We start from the raw sequence: 20087 nt of genomic DNA, 5'->3' as shown, positions 1-20087 counted from the left end.
ATCTACTGTTAAATTCAGGACACTCAGTAACCGATCTCCGTAACTATTTTCACACCTGATCTTTATTGACATTCCTTGGACAGTCCATGTCAGAAAACACTGAAGATGTTTAATTGAGTATCAGTTCATTTTTGAACTATTTGCCACTATCCCTTATTGAAGAATGTTATGACTGATATTGAGGAACGTTCACTGATCAATGATTGTTTTCACAGATGGTTACTGATCTATAAACTGTGAATGTTGTTGTTTAAGAGTTGGGATGTAATTTCCGATCTGTGCTTCTTTATGGTGGAAATAGGTCATGAGCTTAATTCAGCTTCTCAATGTGTTTGTTCATTGTACATTGGGATAGTTAATCTGTGGATATGTGCATTAAAAAGTCACCTTTAAATTTTACATTCATCATTTGCCTACCGTTTGTATTTAAGATCTTGCGTTTGTGTGCGTGTGCATGAGCACCTCCTGGTCTGCATTATTCTTTGGCTCTGAGTTAATATGTGTGCAACAGTGTTAATGTACGTGTTCATTTGCCTATGGTTGTTGATTTGTGAAGTTGTGTGTCTGCATCTGTGTGTATATTTTATTCTTGTCATTGTGTATGTATGAGTCTATTATTGTGTGAAGTCTATGAATATTTATTAATGCCATTCTTAATGGGTGCACATGTGTTTATGCCTATTGCTATGTGTTAATTTCTGTCACTCTCGTAATGTTTGTTTCCCTTTCTGTGTGCGTCTGTTTCTCCGTGTGTCCGTGTGCATGTCTGTTAACAGGTCAGTATATGTATATACGTGTTGATAGTTCTTTATAACGGTGTGTTGATGTATGTTAGTGTTTCGATGTGTAGTAATGTGTGCTATGGTGTTCTGTTCTGTATGATCATGTTAATGTTTGCGTCTACATGTTTGCGTGTAAATGTTTTGCAGTCTGTTCATCTATATGCAGTCTGCTAATTTGTTTATATATATTTCCATGCATGTTTGTTAATGTGTACAACATTATGCGTCTTTCTATCTATATTTCTGTCAGCGTGAATGTGTGCTGATATACATGTACTTATTTGAGTCTATGTATGTGCTTGTGTATTTATGTGAGTTTCTGTCTGTATTGTGTCTCTGCATGTATGTGTTTGTGTTTGGGTCTGTGTACCTACTCACGTATGTGTCTGTGTATGTACTTGTGTGTTTTATGTCTATATGTGTGTGTTTGTACATATCTGATTATCTACGTATGTTGTTGTTTTAGTGCCTGTTTGTACAAGCGCGAGTCTTTGTATCCATATGTGTGTGTGTCTGTGTGTGTGTTTGTGTGTGTGTGTGTGTGTGTCTGTGGGTGTATGTGTGTGTGTGAGAGAGAGAGAGAATGTGTGTGTGTGCCTATGTATATTTGTGTACGGATATATTTATGTATGGGTGTATTTTTGTGTGGGTATATTTGTGTCTGTGTGTATTAGTGTGTGTATTTTTGTTTGTGCCTGTGTTGTCCGTGAGTGTATTTGTGTGTGCATTCTTGTTTCTCTGCATGTGTGTTCGTTTGTGCAAGTACTGCATGTACCTATGGTGTGTGAAAGTGTATCTGTGTGTATGCATGTATCTGTGTGTTTTTGTGCATGTGTATGTGCTGTGTATGTGTGCTTCTATGTCTGTATTTGAATGCGTCTGTCTGTATTTCTGTATATGTGCATGCATTTGTGTGTGTGTATTTACATGTGTCTTTCTGCATTTGTGTGCATTTTGTGAGCATGTGTATTTGTGCGAGTATTTGTGCATTTGTGTCGATGTGTCTGTGTGTGCTTGTGTGTGTGTGTGTCTGTGTGTGTGTATGTGTGTGTGTACGCCGATGTGTGCATTTATAATTGTGACAGTTTTGTGCAGTATTGTCAGTGTGTGTATGTTTTAACTGTTGCTTCAAGTTTCACCGGCAATCATTAACTGAACATGATCCAAACAATATGAATAATGGAGCATATTTTCAGTGTTTGCTGTAGAAATTTCTTTTATGTGAGTGGCACGGTGATATCAGGAGAGCGAATGAAATAATTCAATGATGCATCTCAGAAACCTCAGTGACAGAACAGTGAAAACCGGGGAGGATTCTATTATTTGTTTAAATTTGTATCATGGGAAATCAATGCCAGCACATGATTAACAGGAACAAGAGTGTTGAAACATTTTTAAATTATGTTGCATAAGTATATATGTATATAAGTATACATTCATATATATATATATATATATATATGTATATATATAAGTATATATATATATAAGTATATGTGTATTATATACTTCAATGACACTTTGATAATGATACTTCAAAGTCTGCAGCAAGTAAACCGAAAACTAATTTGTACTTTTGACAACTGAGTCCTTATAGTCGAGAGCCGTTCCCTTCCAAACACGCTACCTGGGGAAAGGGAGGAGAGTGAGCTCATAGTTTCCCTCTCTCTACCTGGTGAAGCAATGTCCCTGATGGTTCTAACCACTGAGGAGGTGGAGGTGAGTGGGTTAAATAATGCCATTCCTCCTCTTTTCATTGAGGAAGTGATGGTACATGGGTTAGCTACTGCTCCTCCCCTCTCTTTGTTGGGTGAGTAGGAATCCGGTATGTTAACAATTTCACTCTCCCTCTCTCTGATGGGGGGATTGTTGCTCCATGTTTCTGGTGTGACCCTCACTTCAGTTCCCAGTGGGTGTGGTGCAGCAGCTTAAATATGACATCAATGCGTAAAGGCATGGACAACGAGAGAAGCAGGAACACCGAGATCTAAATGTTGTGTTTGTTTGTCAGAAATGTTGAAATTGTCGGAGTTTTCCTCAGGGAGGAAAGTCGGTGAAGATATTTTGCAGAATCCTGTAATGAATGCGCTCTACTCTGTCTCTAACACAGGGTGTATCTGAGCTGGACGCACTGGTTCAACAAGACTTGGGCCTGAGACCTGAAAATACCTGACTCAAACCAAAGATAGCTAATGGAAGTAAAACTGAAAAACAATCAATTAAACGTTTGGCTATTTCATTTGTCGTTAGAGGAAAAGTATTTTATTATTTTTATTGAAGTTTTTAATGTTCGCGAATGATTCTCATTGACATGAATTAACGGTGTCCATCAGAGCAAGGGAAATGTTCACAAAACTGGGTTTACCGCTGGATTTGTCAACTGTTCTGTTGATGAGCTTCAAGGGGATGGCTTCATGTCCCACCACACAGGAGTAAGAAGCACCGCTGGACCATTCCTCTGCTGCAATGGATAACAGGCTGTACATGAAGAAGGAGCTGTTGCCGCTCTCCGCCACCACCTCGGTGTTCCTGTAGTTCCCAGGATTCACCGGCTTGTCGTTGACGGTCCATTTGACGAAGATCTCTCGCGGGGAGAAACGTCTCACTAAGCAGCTGAGGGAGACGAATCTCTGAGCGGAGACTTCTTCTGCCGAGGGCAGGAGGACAGAGACGAACGGTTCCCGCGGATTTGGATCTGCAGAAAATGTAGAATAGATGTCAATAAACTGGAGAATTCTGGAGACAATGGAACTGCTGGCTAGATATCAGAAAAATGTGCTTCGCTTTCGATTTTAAATGTTTCTATTTTTGACTTCCAGCTTGGAGGAGAGGTGAACGCAATTGTTTTCTCAAATAACTCAGCGGGTTGGACTGGAAAGTTTCAGAAAGTTTACAGCACTGAATCAGGCTCTTCGGCCCAACTGATCTGCTTTTTTATTGGTTTTCATGCTCCACATCAGGCTCCTCCCTCCTTATTCGATCTAAACCCAATAACATCGCTTTCAGTTCACTTTTCATTCATCAACACATCAAATTTCCCCGTAAAAATATCTGCAGGACCAGAGTCTTTAGTTAGTAGAGTTTCCACTCAGGGGACACCATTAATAGAACAAAGAACAAAGAACAGTACAGCACAGGAAACAGGCCCTTCGGCCCTCCAAGCCTGTGCCGCTCCTTGGTCCAACGAGACCAATCGTTTGTATCCCTCCATTCCCAGGCTGCTCATGTGACTATCCAGGTAAGTCTTAAACGATGTCAGCGTGCCTGCCTCCACCACCCTACTTGGCAGCGCATTCCAGGCCCCCACCACCCTCTGTGTAAAAAACGCCCCTCTGATGTCTGAGTTATACTTCGCCCCTCTCAGCTTGAGCCCGTGACCCCTCGTGATCGTCACCTCCGACCTGGGAAAAAGCTTCCCACTGTTCACCCTATCTATACCCTTCATAATCTTGTATACCTCTATTAGATCTCCCCTCATTCTCCGTCTTTCCAAGGAGAACAACCCCAGTCTACCCAATCTCTCCTCATAGCTAAGACCCTCCATACCAGGCAACATCCTGGTAAACCTTCTCTGCACTCTCTCCAATGCCTCCACGTCCTTCTGGTAGTGCGGCGACCAGAACTGGACGCAGTACTCCAAATGTGGCCTAACCAGCGTTCTATACAGCTGCATCATCAGACTCCAGCTTTTATACTCTATACCCCGTCCTATAAAGGCAAGCATACCATATGCCTTCTTCACCACCTTCTCCACCTGTGTTGCCACCTTCAAGGATTTGTGGACTTGCACACCTAGGTCCCTCTGTGTTTCTATACTCCTGATGACTCTGCCATTTATTGTATAAATGCACTGAATACTAAATATTGACCACTCCACTTACACTGGAAATAGACACAGTGACACATTTATTGCTTCAATCTCTCAGCTCACCTGTTTCCTTGTGGATGGATTTTCTTAAAGGAGTCGGCAGATCCTGATGGCTCACCACGCAGTGAAACACAGCCGCACTCAGCCAGGCTTGTGTCGAGATGTTTAAGTTGCTGACCACGCTGTCAGGATCCGCTCCAGGCTTTTCGGCAATCTCAGATTTCAAATACTTCCCGTCTCGGATCCAGGACACGTTGACTCCATAAGGAGCATTAGAAATGATGCAGGTTAAGGTCACTGTTGCCTCCAGTAGGACCTGTTCTATTGGTGGTGGCTGTATCGTCACTGTTTGATCATGGCACTGGCAAGGACCTGTGAATGACAAACGAAAATCAACCCGAGTTCCCTCTTCAGAAGCAGGACAGCAGTATTCACCCTAAAGGAGAAAAAGTCGCCTTCGAGATATCAACCTCTAAGTATCGCCTTTAAACTTCTATAGACGATGGAAAACCAGCTTGTTCTGTGAAATTATTCTCTTTATTAAAATATTTTAGCAGCGGTATCATTCTCATGAATCAGCATTGCAGCATTCCAAACCATGCCCCAACTCAGGAACACAGCACTTGTCATTGATTAATTATTAGGGTGAATGCACTTTCCAACATTTTACCCCTCCGCTGTGACCTGTGAAACAGTCCAACACCAACTGTTTCTCCAAATCTTACCAGCCGTCTCAGGAAAAAAGCTGACATCAAGGCTGCCTCGCTCACTATGTTACTTCAAAATAGAAAGAAACACTCTTTCAAGGGGAGGCAGTGGTATTGTCAATGGACTTGTAATCCAGAGACCGAGGACAAGATTCTAATTGAAGAGACACGGATTCGAATCTCACCACTGCAAATGGTGAAATTTGAATTCAATAAAAATCTATTAAAAGTCAAATGATCACCATGAAGCCGTTGTTGTAAAAGCTCACCTGGTTCACGAATGCCCTTTAAAAAAGTAAATCTGCCATCTTTATCTGGCCTGGCATGCATGTGACTCCAGATCCACAGCAACGTGGTTGACACTTAAGTGCCCTCAGGGATGGGAAATAAATGCACATCTCATGAAGGAATAACAAAAATTGCTGTTGTGATGAAATTCTGAATGGGGCACTGTCCTAATGCAGCAAACCACATGCCAGTAAATTAGAAGTTGTTCTGTGTTTTGTACTAACTTTAATAGACCCCTAATTCTGATTAACATCGGAATGGTATATTTTATCCTCGGTTTGAGTCTCTTACCCAGAGATCCGCTGATGTTCTGACTCAGAATGAATTCTTGATGAGTGACCTGGCAGGTATAGACCGCTTTGCTGATCCATTCCTGAGCGGAGACTGTCAGCCGACTGCTGGCCGAGAAGTTTCCGTTCACTTTACAGGCGGGAGAGGTGACAATTCCTGAATCCATGGGTTGTCCATTCTTCAGCCACTTCACCGTCATTAACTTTGGCTGGAAATCGATGATTGAACAGACGATGGTTGCAAATTTTCTGCTTGTGATTTCTTCACTGGAACTCACGGTGAGTAGAACGGTTGGGCGGATAACGGCTGGGGTGGTGTCGCCTTCAATAAACACATGTTTAGATGTTACTTGAAGATTCAATTGACAACAATTAAAATTAGTTCTTTTATTTTAGCACCATCGCTGCCGATTTGAGAATTATATCCATGGTTTGGTTGAATTGGCAGGGAAATGGCGAATGGAATTCAACCGTCAAAAGTGCCACACAATGCATTTAGGGAGGGAAAACAACGCAAGGCAATAAACTGGAAGGTTAAGAGGGATTGAGGAAATGCAAGACCTTAGAGTGCATGTCCACAGGTCCTTGTAGATGGTAGGGCAGCTGGACAAATTGATCAAGAAAGCATATCGGATTAGTTCCTCTATTATGTGAGGAATTGAATACAAAAACAGTGATGCAATGATGGAGCTGCATACAACGCTAGTTAGGCCACGGTTGGAGTTTGCTGTACAGTTCTAGTCACCACGTTGCAGGAATGACATAATGACTCTGAAGAGAGATGAGGTTTACAAGAATGTTGCCAGGGCCTGAAAATTGCAGCCATGAGGCGAGATTGGATAGGGAGGGGTTGTTCTCCTCAGAAAAAGAGGAGGCTGAGGATGATGTAGGTAGAAATAATTCATTCCCCAAGTGGAGGGCTCAATTACCAGGGAGCATGCTCATTTAAAAGGTATCTGGGTCTGGATCTCGAGTGCTTTAACCTGCAAGGCTACAGAGCAAGGGCTGGAAAATGGGCTGAAAATGACTGGATAGTTTATTTGTTCTCCCTTTTGGCTAGTACAGATATGATGGGCTAAATGGCCTCCTTCTGTACAGTAACATTTCTATGGCCCTCTGGTTCTGAGCAACTTTTCAGTCAGTAGACACTTACCTGGATTTTGCACAATTCCAATTTTTCGGAGTGCTACAGATCAGTTATAACTAAAGCCTTATACAGTTCAATCACAGCGTCCCTGTCTTTCCCAGGTTCCACAACACTTACATTGCATTCCAATGCTCTTGACTGAGCCGCTGTGTTGAACCTCACAGTGAATTTTGGGGCATTCTGAGTCGGTGATAGTTAACTGGCTGCTCAGGGTGTAGGTTCCCTTCGTGTTTCTCACTGACGGGTAAGTCTTAAACCCATTGGTGAGCGGCTGCCCATTTTTCTTCCAGGTCAGTTTGGTGACATCCGGAGAGTAGTCCATCGCCAAACAGCCGTAGGTGATGGAGCCGTCGGGGTTGCGTTGCTGACAGGAGGAGACCAGGCTGTAGAGAGTGGGCTGAGACGGTGTCGCTGGGAAAGAATAGTCGATTGAACAAGTTAGACTCTTACTTGCGTTTATTAAGTCATCAAACATGTTTTTACAATTATGTTTCTATGTTAGATAAAGCTCTTGGGGCTAAAGGGATCAAGGGATATGGGTAGTAGGTGTGATCAGGATATTGATGAGCTCTGACCAAAGTGAATGGCGGAGCAGGCTCAAAGGGCCGAATGGTCTACTCCTGCTTTATTTTCTATGTTTCTATCTCAAACTTTGACTAGAATTATGAACTAATCCTAATATTTCCCGATCAAAACGTACATCCACCTTTGTGATTCTGTTATTTCTATCATCTGAGATCCGTCATCTCTGTAGAAACTCATATCCCTGTCTCCACCTCTATCAGATTAGAAAGAAAAAACATTCTGCTGTCCTCAAAATGACAAATCATTCATTGGATTAACAGAGAAGAGCAAAGATTTTCTCCATTATTGCAACCTCTCTTTATTTCTCAAACAACAGCACTTTGTGATGAAGAAGTTGTCTCTTCATTCATATCATCCACTCACCTGATGAAGGAGCTCCAAAAGCTCGCAATTCCAAATAAACATGTTGGACTTTAACCTGGTGTTGTCAGACTCCTTACTGTGCCCATCCCAACCTAACGCCGGCATCTCCACATTGTAGTTTTGGAAATTGGCTGTGTTCAAACTGACATATACCCCTTCCTCTCTCCAACTCACTGCCTCTCACTCCACAAAACGAATATTAGTGACTTTGCTTCAAAAATATCTCCGGAATGAATACTTACTGAATGACCAGGAAGCTCTAAATGTGATTACAAATTCAAATAAATGCAACATTGACTAATTGAAGAATCATACATTCAGAGCAAGAGTTGGCCATTCGGGCCCTGAAGTCTCCTCCATCATTCATTGAGATTACAGATGATCTGATTGTGGTGCTAGCTCTATTTTGCACCTCCTCACTCCGCCCGTCGATCACCCACTCTCTGCCCATTTTCCCCGGCTCTCTGCCCTTTCCCCTGGCTCTCTGCCATTCCCTGTGGCTCTTTTCCCCTTTCACCCGGCTCTCCGCACTTCCACCTGGCTCGCTACACTTCCTTCCAGCTCTGGGCCCTCTCCCCCTGCTATCTGCCCTTTCCCTCAGCTCCCTAGCCTTTCCCCCGACTCTCTGCCCGGTGTCCCTGCTCCCTATCCTCTTTGCCCTTTCCCCTGGCTGTCTGCCCTTTCCCCTTGACTCTCTGCCTTTCCCCCTGACTCTCTGCCCTTTCCTCTGGGCTCGCTTGCCCTTTTCCTCGGCTCTCTGTCCTTTCCCCGGCCTCCCTGCCCTTTATCCTGGCTCTCTCCTCTTTCCCTGGTCTCTCTGCCCTTTCTCCTGGTTCTCTGCCCTTTCACCTGGCTCCCTGCCCTTTCTATTGGCTCTCTGCCCTTTCTCCTGACTCTCTACTCTTTCCCCCGGCTCTCTGCCCTGTTGCCCGGCTGTGGTCCCTTTCCCCAGGCTCTCTGCCCTCTCTCTCTCCCCCCCCCCCCCCCCCCCCCGGCTCTCTGCCCTTTAGCACGCCTCCTGTTCTCCCCGGCTCTTTGCCATTGTCCTTGGCCCTGAGCCCCCAGGGATTCCCACCAGCTCTCCACATTCGCAGGGCAGCTCCCACATTTGAACACCAAACTGCCGCTTGAGATCTTTCTTCTCTCTCGCTGCAGACCTCCACACACAGGTTTAGCGAGTGTGAGTGAGAGAATGTGAGTGCGTGAGGGTGAGTGATTGAAGGAGTGAGAGTGGATGAGTGATGGTGTGTGAGTGACGGAAGGTGGGTAAGTGAGGGTGAGTGAGTGAAGGAGTGAGAGTGGATGAGTGATGGTGTGTGAGTGACGGAAGGTGGGTAAGTGAGGGTGAGTGAGTGAAGTTCTTTCAGTGAGGATGAGTGATTGAGGGTGAGTGAGTAAGTGTGGGTGAGGGTGAGAGAGCGTGAGTAAATGAGGGTGTGTGAGAGAGGGTGGGTGAGTGAAGGTGGCTGAATGTGTGAGTGAAGGTGGGTGAGTGAGTGTCGGTAAGAGAGAATGAATGAGGGTGAGTGAGTGAGGATGCGTGAAGGTTAGTGAAGGTGGATGAGTGAGAGTGAGTGAATGAGGGTGAGGAGTGAGTGTGACTTAGTAAGTGAGGGTGAGAGAGTGAGTGAGTCAGGGTGTGTTATTGAGGGTGGTGTGTGAGAGTGTGTGAGGGAGAATGAATACGGATGGGTGGATGAGTGAGGGTGAGTGAGTGAAGGTGTTTGACTGAGGATGAGTGATTGAAGATCTGTGAGTTAGGGTGGGTGAACTTGAGTGATGGTGAATATGTGAGGGTGTGTGAGTGAATGTAGGTGCGTGAGTCTCAGTGAGTTTAAATGGGTCAGGTGGCGTACGTGAGAGAGAGAGGGTAACTGAGCTTGAGTGTGTGGGGGTGAGTCTGGGTGAGTGAGGGTGGGTAAGTGGGGAGAGTGAGTGAGGGTGAGTGAGAGTGAGTGAGACGGGATGAGTGAGGGAGGGTAAGGGCGGTGAGTGAGTGTGAGTGATTGAGACTGGATGAGTGAAGGTGGGTAAGTGGGGTGAGTGAGGGTGAGTGAGAGTGAGTGAGACTAGATAAGTGAGGGTGGGGAAGTGGGCTGAGTGAACGAAGGTGACTATGAGTGTTGGTGAGTGACTGAGGCTCTGAGTGAGTGACTGAGGGTTAGTGACTGAGGTTGAGTGAGTGATAGCGTGTGAGTGTGGGTGACTGAGTGACAGTGAGTGAATGAGGATGAGTGAGTGAGGGTGTGTGAGGGCGAGTGAGTGTGAGTGAGTGAGCGCTGGTGAGTGAATGAAGATGTGAATGTGAGTGAATGAGGGTGAGTGAGTGAGGATGGGTGAGAGTGAGAGAGCGAATGTGTGTGAGTGATTTTGAGTGAGTGAGGGTGTGAGGGTGAGTGACTCGGGGTGAATGAGGATCAGTGAGTTTCTGAGGTTGAGTGCATGAGATTGAGTGCGTGAGGTTGAGTGTGTGAAGTTGAGTGTGTGAAATTGAGTGTGTGAGGGTGGATGAGTGAGCAAGGGTGAGTGAGTTGGGATGAGTGAGTTGGGATGAGTGTGTTGGGATGAGTGAGTTGGGATTTGTGAGTGGGGATGAATGAGTGAGAGTGTGTCAGCGAGGGAAGGTGGGTAAGTGAGGGTGAGGGAGTGAAGTTCTTTGAGTGAGGATGAGAGATTGAGGGTGAGTGAGGAAGTGTGGGCCAGGGTGAGAGAGTCAGTGGGCCACCTCTTCCTCTTCCTCTCCATCGATCTTTTCCCGATTCTCCACATTGATGAGCTTTCTGTAACAGGGCTGTGTAAAGTCAGGCAGCAGGGTAGATCACCGGGTAGCTGCTTTAATGTCGGTGTCTTTCTTTAAGAAACACGTACCAGTGAACAAATAGTCAGACTGAGGGAGCTGCAGGGAAGCTGACAGCAAAACTAGGATGGGTCGCACAGGAATCAAACACCAAGTTTACACCAGTATTGGGGAGCCAGGCGGCCTTGGTCTCAGCCAATTCCCTTCTTATTTTTTGGGTGTTTGTGTCTGGTGTAACTCATGGAAATCCCTACTTCTGACCTCATGTTGGATGGAATGTCACTGTTGAAGCAGTAGAAGATTGTTGGTCCCAGAACACTCCCCTGCCCAAATCCTGCAGTGAAATCTGAACTTAGATGTTTGACCTCCAACCACCAACACCATCTTGCTTTGTGCTAAGTATGACTCCGAACAGAGAAGAATTTCCCGCCCATTCTTACTGACTTGAGTTTTACTCGGGCTCCTTGATCCCACCCTCATTCAAATGCTACCGGGGTCGGGGGGGTCGGGGTCTGGGGGGGGGGGGGCAGGGGGGGGGCGGCTGGGGGGGGGGGCGGTCGGGGGGGAGTGGGGGCGGTGGCACAGTGATTAGCGCTGCTGCCTCAGAGTTGGATTCCCGACTTGGGTCACTGTCTGTGTGGAGTTTGTAAGTTCACCCCGTGTCTGTTTGGGTTCCTTCGGGTGCTCCTGTTTCCTCCCACAGTCCAAAGATGTGTGGGTTCGGTGGATTGGCCGTGCTAAATTGCCCCTTAGTGTCAGGGGGACTACTTAGAGTAAATATATGTGGTTATGGGGATAGGGCCTGGGTGGGATTGTTGTTGGTGCAGACTCGATGGGCTGAGTGGCCTCCTTCTGCACTGTAGCATCCTATGATTCTACTCTATGATGTCAAGGACAGACACTCTGACGTATGTGGGATGGAAAGTGTGTGAGAGAGTGTTTGTGTGTGTGTGAGAGAGAGAGAGAAAGAGAGAGAAAGAGAGAGAGAAAGAGAGAGATAGAGAGCGAGAGAGAGAGAGACAGAGAGAGAGAGAGAGGGTGAATGTGTGTGTGAGGGTGCCTGTGTGTGATAGACTGTGTTTGCACGTGTGTGAGACAGTGGGCTGTGCGTGCAAGAGGGGAGAGTGTACGTGAGAGAAAGGGTGTGTGAGATAATGTGTGTGTGAGAGACAGAATGTGTGTTTGAAGAGTTATTCTTTGTGTGTGACAGTGTGTCTCTTCTTGAAAATGTATGTGTGTGGAGGGGCGGGGAGAGTGTGTGTGGGGAGTCTGTGTGGAAGAGTACTTCTGTGTGTGATTGTGTGTATGTTGATGTGAAAGGGAGTGTGTCTATATGAGATACACGATGTCTGTGAAAGAGAGTGTGTGTGCCTGAGAGGGAGGTGATGTGTGTGGGAGAGTGTTGTGTTCATGTGAAAGACAGTGTGTGTGAGAGGGAGTGCCTATTGGAAAGCAAAATAATATGTTCATCAGTGTGTGAAACTGTGCATGGGATGGCGTGTGAGTGAGAAAGATGTGTGCAATGTGTGTGGGAGATAGAAGCAATGTGTTTGAGTGTATGTGTGTGTGTGTGTGTGTGGAGGGGCGGGGAGAGTGTGTGTGAGCGAGAAAAAGTGTGAAACGTAGACAGAGTGAATGCGTGAGTGCGTGTGAGTGAAATAACTGTTCAGAGAACATGCGTCTGTGATAGGTGGAGTGTTTAAAGAGAGATACATTGTATATACATGTGTGTTCGTGTGTAAGAGAAGGAGAGACTGTGTGCGAGATTTTGTGCGTGTGAAAGAGAGGGTGTTTGTGAGAGACAGTGTTTGAGAGCAAGATTGTGCGTGTGTGAGATAATGTGTAAGGGAGTGAGCGTGTGAAAGAGAGAGAAATATGTGCCTGTTTGAGAGAATACATGTGCAAGTGTTCGTATGAGAGAGAGAGAGAGGGCATGGGAATGTGTGTGAGACGGAGTGAGAGTGTACGGAAGAGGGAATGTGAGAGGCATAGTGCATGTGTGTGTGTGTGAGAGCGAGAATGTGTGCGCGAGACTGTGCTTCTGTGAGAGACTGTGTCTGTGTGTAAGAGTGTGTGTTAGAGTGTGTGCATGTGTCTATGTTTGTGAGAGAGTGTTTGTGAGAGAGCCAGTGTGTGAGAGCAAGAATGTAGAGGTGTGAGATAGTGTGTGCAAGAGAGATAGAAGTATGTGCGTCTGTGTGAGAGAGAGAGAGAGATGCGTGTGCAAGAGGAATTGTGAGAGAGCGTGTGAATAAATGTGAGACAGCTTGAGCGTGTGTGACAGAGAGTGGGAGAGAGAGTGCATGTGAGAGTGCGTGTGCGAGAGTGTGAGACTGTGCTTATGTGAGAGTGTGTGTCTCTGTATAAAAGAGAATGGGTGGGTGTGTGGGGATGTGAGCGCTTTTGTGTATGGGGGTGTGAGAGATTGATGGAGAGAGCGAGACTATGTATGTATTTGTATTGAGAGAGTGTACGTGTAACGTGAGAGAGAGAGAATGTGTATGGGTGTGTAAGAGAGACCGTATGAGACAGAAAGTAAGTGTGAGTATGTATGTGTGTGTGTATGTGTGAGAGCATATCAGAGTGTCTATGTGTGTATTTATGTGTGTGAGAGTGTGTGATGTGTATAAGTCTCTATTTGGCTGATTCAGTCTGGAAAAGCCACTCACTCCACACACACTCACCCACTCACACAGTAAGTGGGAGTGACAAGTGAGCACAATACGGAGCGCGGGCCAAGGGTTGGAAAAACATTTTAATCTTTCGCAATCAGTCGCAATTGAATAATTTCCCCTTTCCTCAATGAGCGAAACCTGTAAAAACTCAAGAAATTTGACACAATCCAGGGCAAAGCCACCCACAAGATTATCCGCCCCCTCATTCACCCTATTCGCTCTCTCCATCACTAACAAGCAGTGACAGCAGTGTGTATTATAGACAAGATGCACTACAGCAACTCACCAAGGCTCCATAGTAAACACTGTCCAAACCCGTTGCCTTTATATCCTAACAGGATAAGGGCAGCAGCCACATATGAACACTACCACCTGCAAGCTCCCCTCCAAGACACACACCATCCTGACTTGAAACAATACCTCAGTTCCTCCTGGGTCAAAATCCTGGAACTTCCGCCTAACAGCACGGCGGATGCCTGCAGCATATGGACTGCAGTTATTCAAGGATGCTTCATATCAACACTTTCTCAAGGAACAGTTATTGATGATTAAAAATTCTGGCCGAGCAAATGACTCTAAAATGCCTTTAGAAGATTAAAAATAAGATGCAAATGAATTTGACCCTTCAACTGTCATACCAAACAAGTCATGGACTGCTTTACTACGGAGCACAATATAGTAAATCTCACTTTGCATTTGCTCATCGAACATTCCCAAGGCCGGTTCATCACTGGTTAAAAATCACCCAATTCTCCCTCTACAATCTGACGTTTCTGCTCTCTCTGGTGGTCACGATATGCTGTAGGGATCTCATTTCTGAGACGCCGAGTCAAACATCAAGTCAAACTGTCACATTTCTCACTGATACAAGTTTATTGAAGAAATAAATCAAATTTCACTCCCTGAAATACAGCAGAAGGAACCAGAAGATTTACAACCAGTCAGGCAGTTTCCTGGCCCCAACACGGTGACCACGCGCGCAGAAACAGAACAGACACAAACGGTGCAACAATCGATTCCCCAGCAGGTAGGTATGTTCAATCTGTCAATTTAATTCAAACTGTTTGATTCTAATTGATCAATGATCAATTTACAGCAGAAAATCAATAACCTCTTTTAAATAAAACTGATATTCATTTCAAAACTCCTGTCGATTTTTAATTATGTCTCTCTGTCTGTCTCACTTCTCGAAAACTATATAAAAATGTAATTTCGCTGAAAATTAAGAATCAAAAATAACAGATTCAGGACAGTTCAATATCCCTGACAGAGATACAGTGACACAGTAAGGATTAAATAAACCAAGAAACATTTACATTGAAAATCATTACCTGATTCGACCTAATTTCTTAATTAAATGTAATCAACAACATATTCGAGGTAAAACACCTTATCGAGCTAAGCATAGCTGATGAAAGAAAGGTTTTGTTTCTGAATTCATTTTCGATACAATTAAACATTCTCTGAAACGGATGATACTTTGCACGCCCGTGCATTATTCAAGGTATTTTGTTTTGAATTAATTGGCACCAATATTATATTTTGTTTTGTTAATTGCCGGTTACTTTTCCTGTTAGCTGATTTGTACTCCGTAATAAAATCAGTTTTCAATCATTCAAAACTTTCCCTGCCTCGAACATTGTGAAGTAATTAGGTTCCAATTAAATCTTAAACAATAAACTTCAAATCACTGAATGGAAAGATTCAGACATCTGTAATTCATTTGCTTCAATCGAATAACATTGTCATGTTTTTTCATTTCCACTTTTACTCCAAATGCCTTATTATAACCTGCAAACGTGTTAAGAATGCATGTTTCTGAATTTGTATACACTGTGACGGCCTGGCAGTTTGAGGTCGATGAAGCTGCTTCCTAGATTTAATAATTTGGACCATCCATATAATTTAATTACTGATTATATTGTTTAAATTAAGAAGCTCTGAATTAAACAATGAAAAACACAATGAGGACAATTGATTCAAATCCTCTGCAACACTGAAACGTGATGCACAAAATAAGTCGAGACTTTTTCTTCAGTATAATATTTAATACTAATTAAACATAATGCTCAAATAGAATCAATTCTTCTATTCTGTCATTTATTCATCCAATAATTCTATTCTATGTTCAGCAGTAATGGGAGACAGGATGTTATTATTAAATGCAGAGCAAATATTACTAATATAAAAATATTATAATATTATAAAAAATTAATTATTTGAATTTCAAGTATTAAATTGTAAATCTCTAGCCAGTTTCTGTTGACGCCTTACAACAATTCAAACACCATTATATGAACAATTGTTTAGTGTTAGCGAATTCCACCTGTCAGAAAACTGTGTTCACTCTGTCAAATTTATTCAAACTGTGGGATTCTAATTGATCAATTTTCAAACTACAACAACAAAAATCAATAACTTTTAAAAAATTAAACTGATATTCATTTCAAAATTCCCTTCGACTTTTAACTCTCCCTGTCTATCTCAAATCTCGAAAACTAGGCAAAAAATATACTTTTTTCTGAAAATAAGCACATCAGATATAACAGATCCAGTGTAGTGTAATGTCCCTAACAGAGATACAGTGACGCAGTAAGAATTGTAATTCATGATTTACTTTAATCTGCAAGCATCAGTTAACATGAATAAAATGCTCAAATATATATTTATTTTATTTTTTCCGATACCAGTTTGTTTTATCCTGACAAGGATGTTTAAACGCAGTTTGTTTTTTTCATTTAGCTAGAAAAAGTGTAACCGCTCAGGATCACCGAGTTGAAACAATACAGAAACAATTGAGAAACACCAAACCATTTCACAAATTTTGAGATGAGATTAGTGATTAATTACCTCTGCATCCAACTACAAATTACTTGGAAGGAATGCTGCGCCTGCACAGAAACAATGTAATAATCGGGCACAAAAATTGCCAAATAGCGTTTTATTGCCAATTATTCTCCAAAACTCATATTTAAGTGAATGCGAACTTCATCGGGGATATAACAATTAATGCAAAGTATCTTGTTGAACTGAGCGCTGCTGTGGAAACAGCATGTTATCATTGAAATAGTTTCTGGAATTATCACAAAATATTTCCAGCCGAGAAACCTTTTTGGTCATGTTAATTGTATGCAAAGCACAGCAGAACTATTAAAGCCGATTAATGCGAAATGATATTAATAGAAAATAATCTTTTGTGAATATGTAGTTATGTTACCGATTAATAACAGTTTGATTTATATTAATTTTATTATCAAACTTGTTAATGAGAAGTTTGTTTTTGCAGCAACTACTTAGTGTCCGATTGAGCGTTGTAAGACATGATTTATTTTAATTTCTAAGAGTTAGTTAAAATTTATAAAAATGCTGTAATACCTTTATTTTATTTCTTTCACAACCTGCTTATTTTCTCCCTACAAGGATTTTCAAACTCATAGATTATTTGCATTTAACCAGAAAACGTGTAACCGCTCAGTGCCACCGAGTTTAAACAATGCAGAAACACCAAAACATTTCACACATTTTAAACATTCTTAGTGACCCAACAACAGAACCTCCTCAACGGAAACACACCAAAACACATCAATGAGGGAATGAATCCGTTTCACGGGGACGCAACTCAATTATCCATTCAACAAAATCAAAAATATGATTGCAAGGAAATCTCAATATTCAATCCGGCAAAACAGCTCGTCACCAAATATATGAATGATTGAACTGAACAGAAATTTGGAATAAGAGCAACAGCATTGCGAGGAGGTGGAATATGTCCAACAAATTAATATTGAAATTTTACCACATTCTATTCATATTGGGTCATATTTCAAACAGATTTCAAACATATTAAAATATTGGGTGGGTAAAAGCTGCAGCCGTCAGATGCCACCGAGGTTAAACATGGCATGTATCCCAAATTATGAATGCAGTGGCAAACTATGTTTTGGACGAGTGGCATAAACCGTGGTTTGGTTTAACCTGCAATTATCAGCTACGATTTAAAAAAATACAAATACAATAAAGCCTGCCTGATTTCTGTCTGCAGGCACGCGTCAAGTAGTTTAAAACCCGCAGACTGTTTGTATTCAATCACAAAGTGTGTAACAGCTCAGTGTCACCGAGTGGAAACAATGCAGAATCTCCGAACCATTTCACAAATTTTACTTATTCAAAGTCACCCAGACAGACAACCTCCTCACCAGAAACACGCAGCACTGAGGGACTGAACCGCGGTTCACGCAGAAGCAGCTCAATTCTACAAACAGTTGCAACAGAATCAAATTTCACATTGGCAGAAAATCTCAATTTAAAATCCAGCCAATCTGACCATCACCAAAGCAACTAATGATTAAAATAAGCACAACAATGACATAACAAAACCAGATTGTGATTAAGCGGAACATGTTCGCAACATTAAAGCAGAAACTTTAACACATTTTGTTAATATTGGGTTCGATTTCAAACACTTGTGCAGTAGATGGTGCAACTCGCAGCCACTAGATGTCACCGAGATTAAACATTGAAGAAACGCCGAACTGTTTAACAAAGGGAAGGCATTTAAAGTAACCCAGCCACACAATGTCCTCAGCAGATACACACCAAATCACAACAAGAGACTGAATCACTCAGTATCACCTTTTGTCAATTAACAGTAGAATTCTATAACCCCCATTTTAAGCAGGATCACATGAAACATTGAAAAGATTTTCAGCACAGAATCCACCAAACCACATTACATTGAACGAATGAATTAATAACATCGAGAAAAAGTATAAAACAAAAACTCAAATAAAACACTGACTAAATAAATGCATGGTTCTTACCTGCAGTCACCGTCACCATGGTCCCTTGTCCCCAGTAGCCCATGGCGTCACAGTGTCACATTCTCCAGGCTGGGTCATACAATAACCATCTCTGCACAAAATAGACAGAAATCCATCAGTATTTTAAAAATTCACAAGCCAGAGGGAAAGCAAATCACTGCATTTTCATGAAATTATTATTGTACTGGTGGATACCGTTCGCTCTACATAAATAACCTGAATGTTTTATATTTCATAGAGGATCACATGATCAAGTTATTGAAAACACCAACTGATAATTAAATAGTTATCATAAATTTTCCATATTAATTCTCGCTATTTGTGTAGGGCTGGAACATAAATAATACAGCACTGTAAATAATGCTGGATTGGAAAACAGAGCACTGCCCCAGTCTCGGTCAATTAGTGCTGAGGGGTTTTTGTATTGACAGTAACTGCTGTGCCACCCCAGTTATCACAGTGAGACACAGCATGACAAATACTGAGTCTGACTGCTAACTGTTTAATTTCAGTGCTGTCTCAAAAATCTGATTCTGCCTCATCCACGAGCGAATGAGTGAGATATTTCAGCTTGTCCTGGTCATTGTATTTATAAAGGGGATCGGAATGCTTTTAAACTCTCTGTGTAGATTTAGCATATCGGTAAATATAGATTTTACGGGAAGATTTTTATACCTTTTCACAAACTAATATTACTTCCACACATTATTTCACTGAAGCCTCGTTTACTTTGAAAATCCTGCTGTGGTACTGATTACCAATTTGAGCCATCTCTTTCCATGAGGTTTTTGTATGAGGATGTCGCTGTGCTCAGCACTGTGACCCCACTGCTGTATCACAGTGACAGACACTCGCACAAAAACTGCACGCACTCCCTGTTCAGTACTGCCGCTCAGTATGTACTTCAAATAGACCATTATTTCGATGTAATTTACAATTTATGCAGCAGTTTACAAAACACAATCTAGAAACACCTCCTCCAAGTATCAGAAATAGTAAAACGAGCATTATATCCAGGTGTGTAATTGCTGAAACTGTTAACAGTAAATATAAACAGAGTGAAAAGCTCAGTCCATTATGTCTGTGTGTTTTCTTGGTTTAATGTTTAATTTTCACTAAGTTCGGTTTGTCAGAAGCGTTTTGTGTTTTGGTTCTGGTCACTGTCGTTAATACTACATTTAAAACACGCACTGACCTTCAGGTTATGATGGAAGTTGCTGAATTCCCTCTCGAGCTGTTCTTGTCCGGGTCCATCCCTTGTTCCTCTCGCTGTGGTCTCTTGCACAGTAATAGATGGCGGTGTCTTCGGTCTTCAGCCTCGTCATTTCCAAAGAGAAGATGTTGCGTGAAGTGTCTTTGGACGCAGTAAATCGATCCTTAATTGCTGGGGCGTAGTTGTTGCTGGATACAACCAATGTTGTTCGGTGGCCAATTCTTGACAACACTGAGCAACAAGCCAATCCTGTCATTGGGTAACGCCTCTTAGTCTCCCAATAAATGAGGACTGCCCATGATATAAAATTACTTCTTCACATCAGAGTACAAGAGTTGACATAATTTTACAATTCTGCTGATTTTGTGGAATTCTTAAGCTGGAAGCATGTTCTCCCAATGTTCTTCACTACTTTGTCTAGGAAACAATGACTGAACACAGGGGGTGAATGTGAGAAGCTGAAGTTTCCACTTGAAGACATTCCCAGTGTCTCTGAGCAGCTGAACTGGGGAAGCCTTTGGGCAGAGACTGTGCTGCTGCTATTGCCCTTCC

General features: G+C 42.8%; 1 gene segment (V, D, J or C); it reads right to left on the bottom strand.

The window, feature by feature from the left end:
- Positions 1-3070: 3070 nt before the first annotated feature.
- LOC144486883 (Ig heavy chain C region-like) lies at positions 3071-19820 on the bottom strand. The segment is given in 6 exon segments: positions 3071-3477; positions 4714-5022; positions 5937-6242; positions 7200-7493; positions 18323-18413; positions 19518-19820. Coding segments are annotated over 5 exon segments (1344 nt in total).
- Between the last annotated feature and the right edge of the window lie 267 nt (positions 19821-20087).

The sequence above is a fragment of the Mustelus asterias genome, unplaced genomic scaffold (assembly GCF_964213995.1).
Source record: "Mustelus asterias unplaced genomic scaffold, sMusAst1.hap1.1 HAP1_SCAFFOLD_500, whole genome shotgun sequence".
In the NCBI taxonomy this organism is placed as follows: domain Eukaryota; kingdom Metazoa; phylum Chordata; class Chondrichthyes; order Carcharhiniformes; family Triakidae; genus Mustelus; species Mustelus asterias.
The sequence above is the reverse complement of the archived record's forward strand: the minus strand, read 5'-3'. Positions and strand labels throughout refer to the sequence as shown.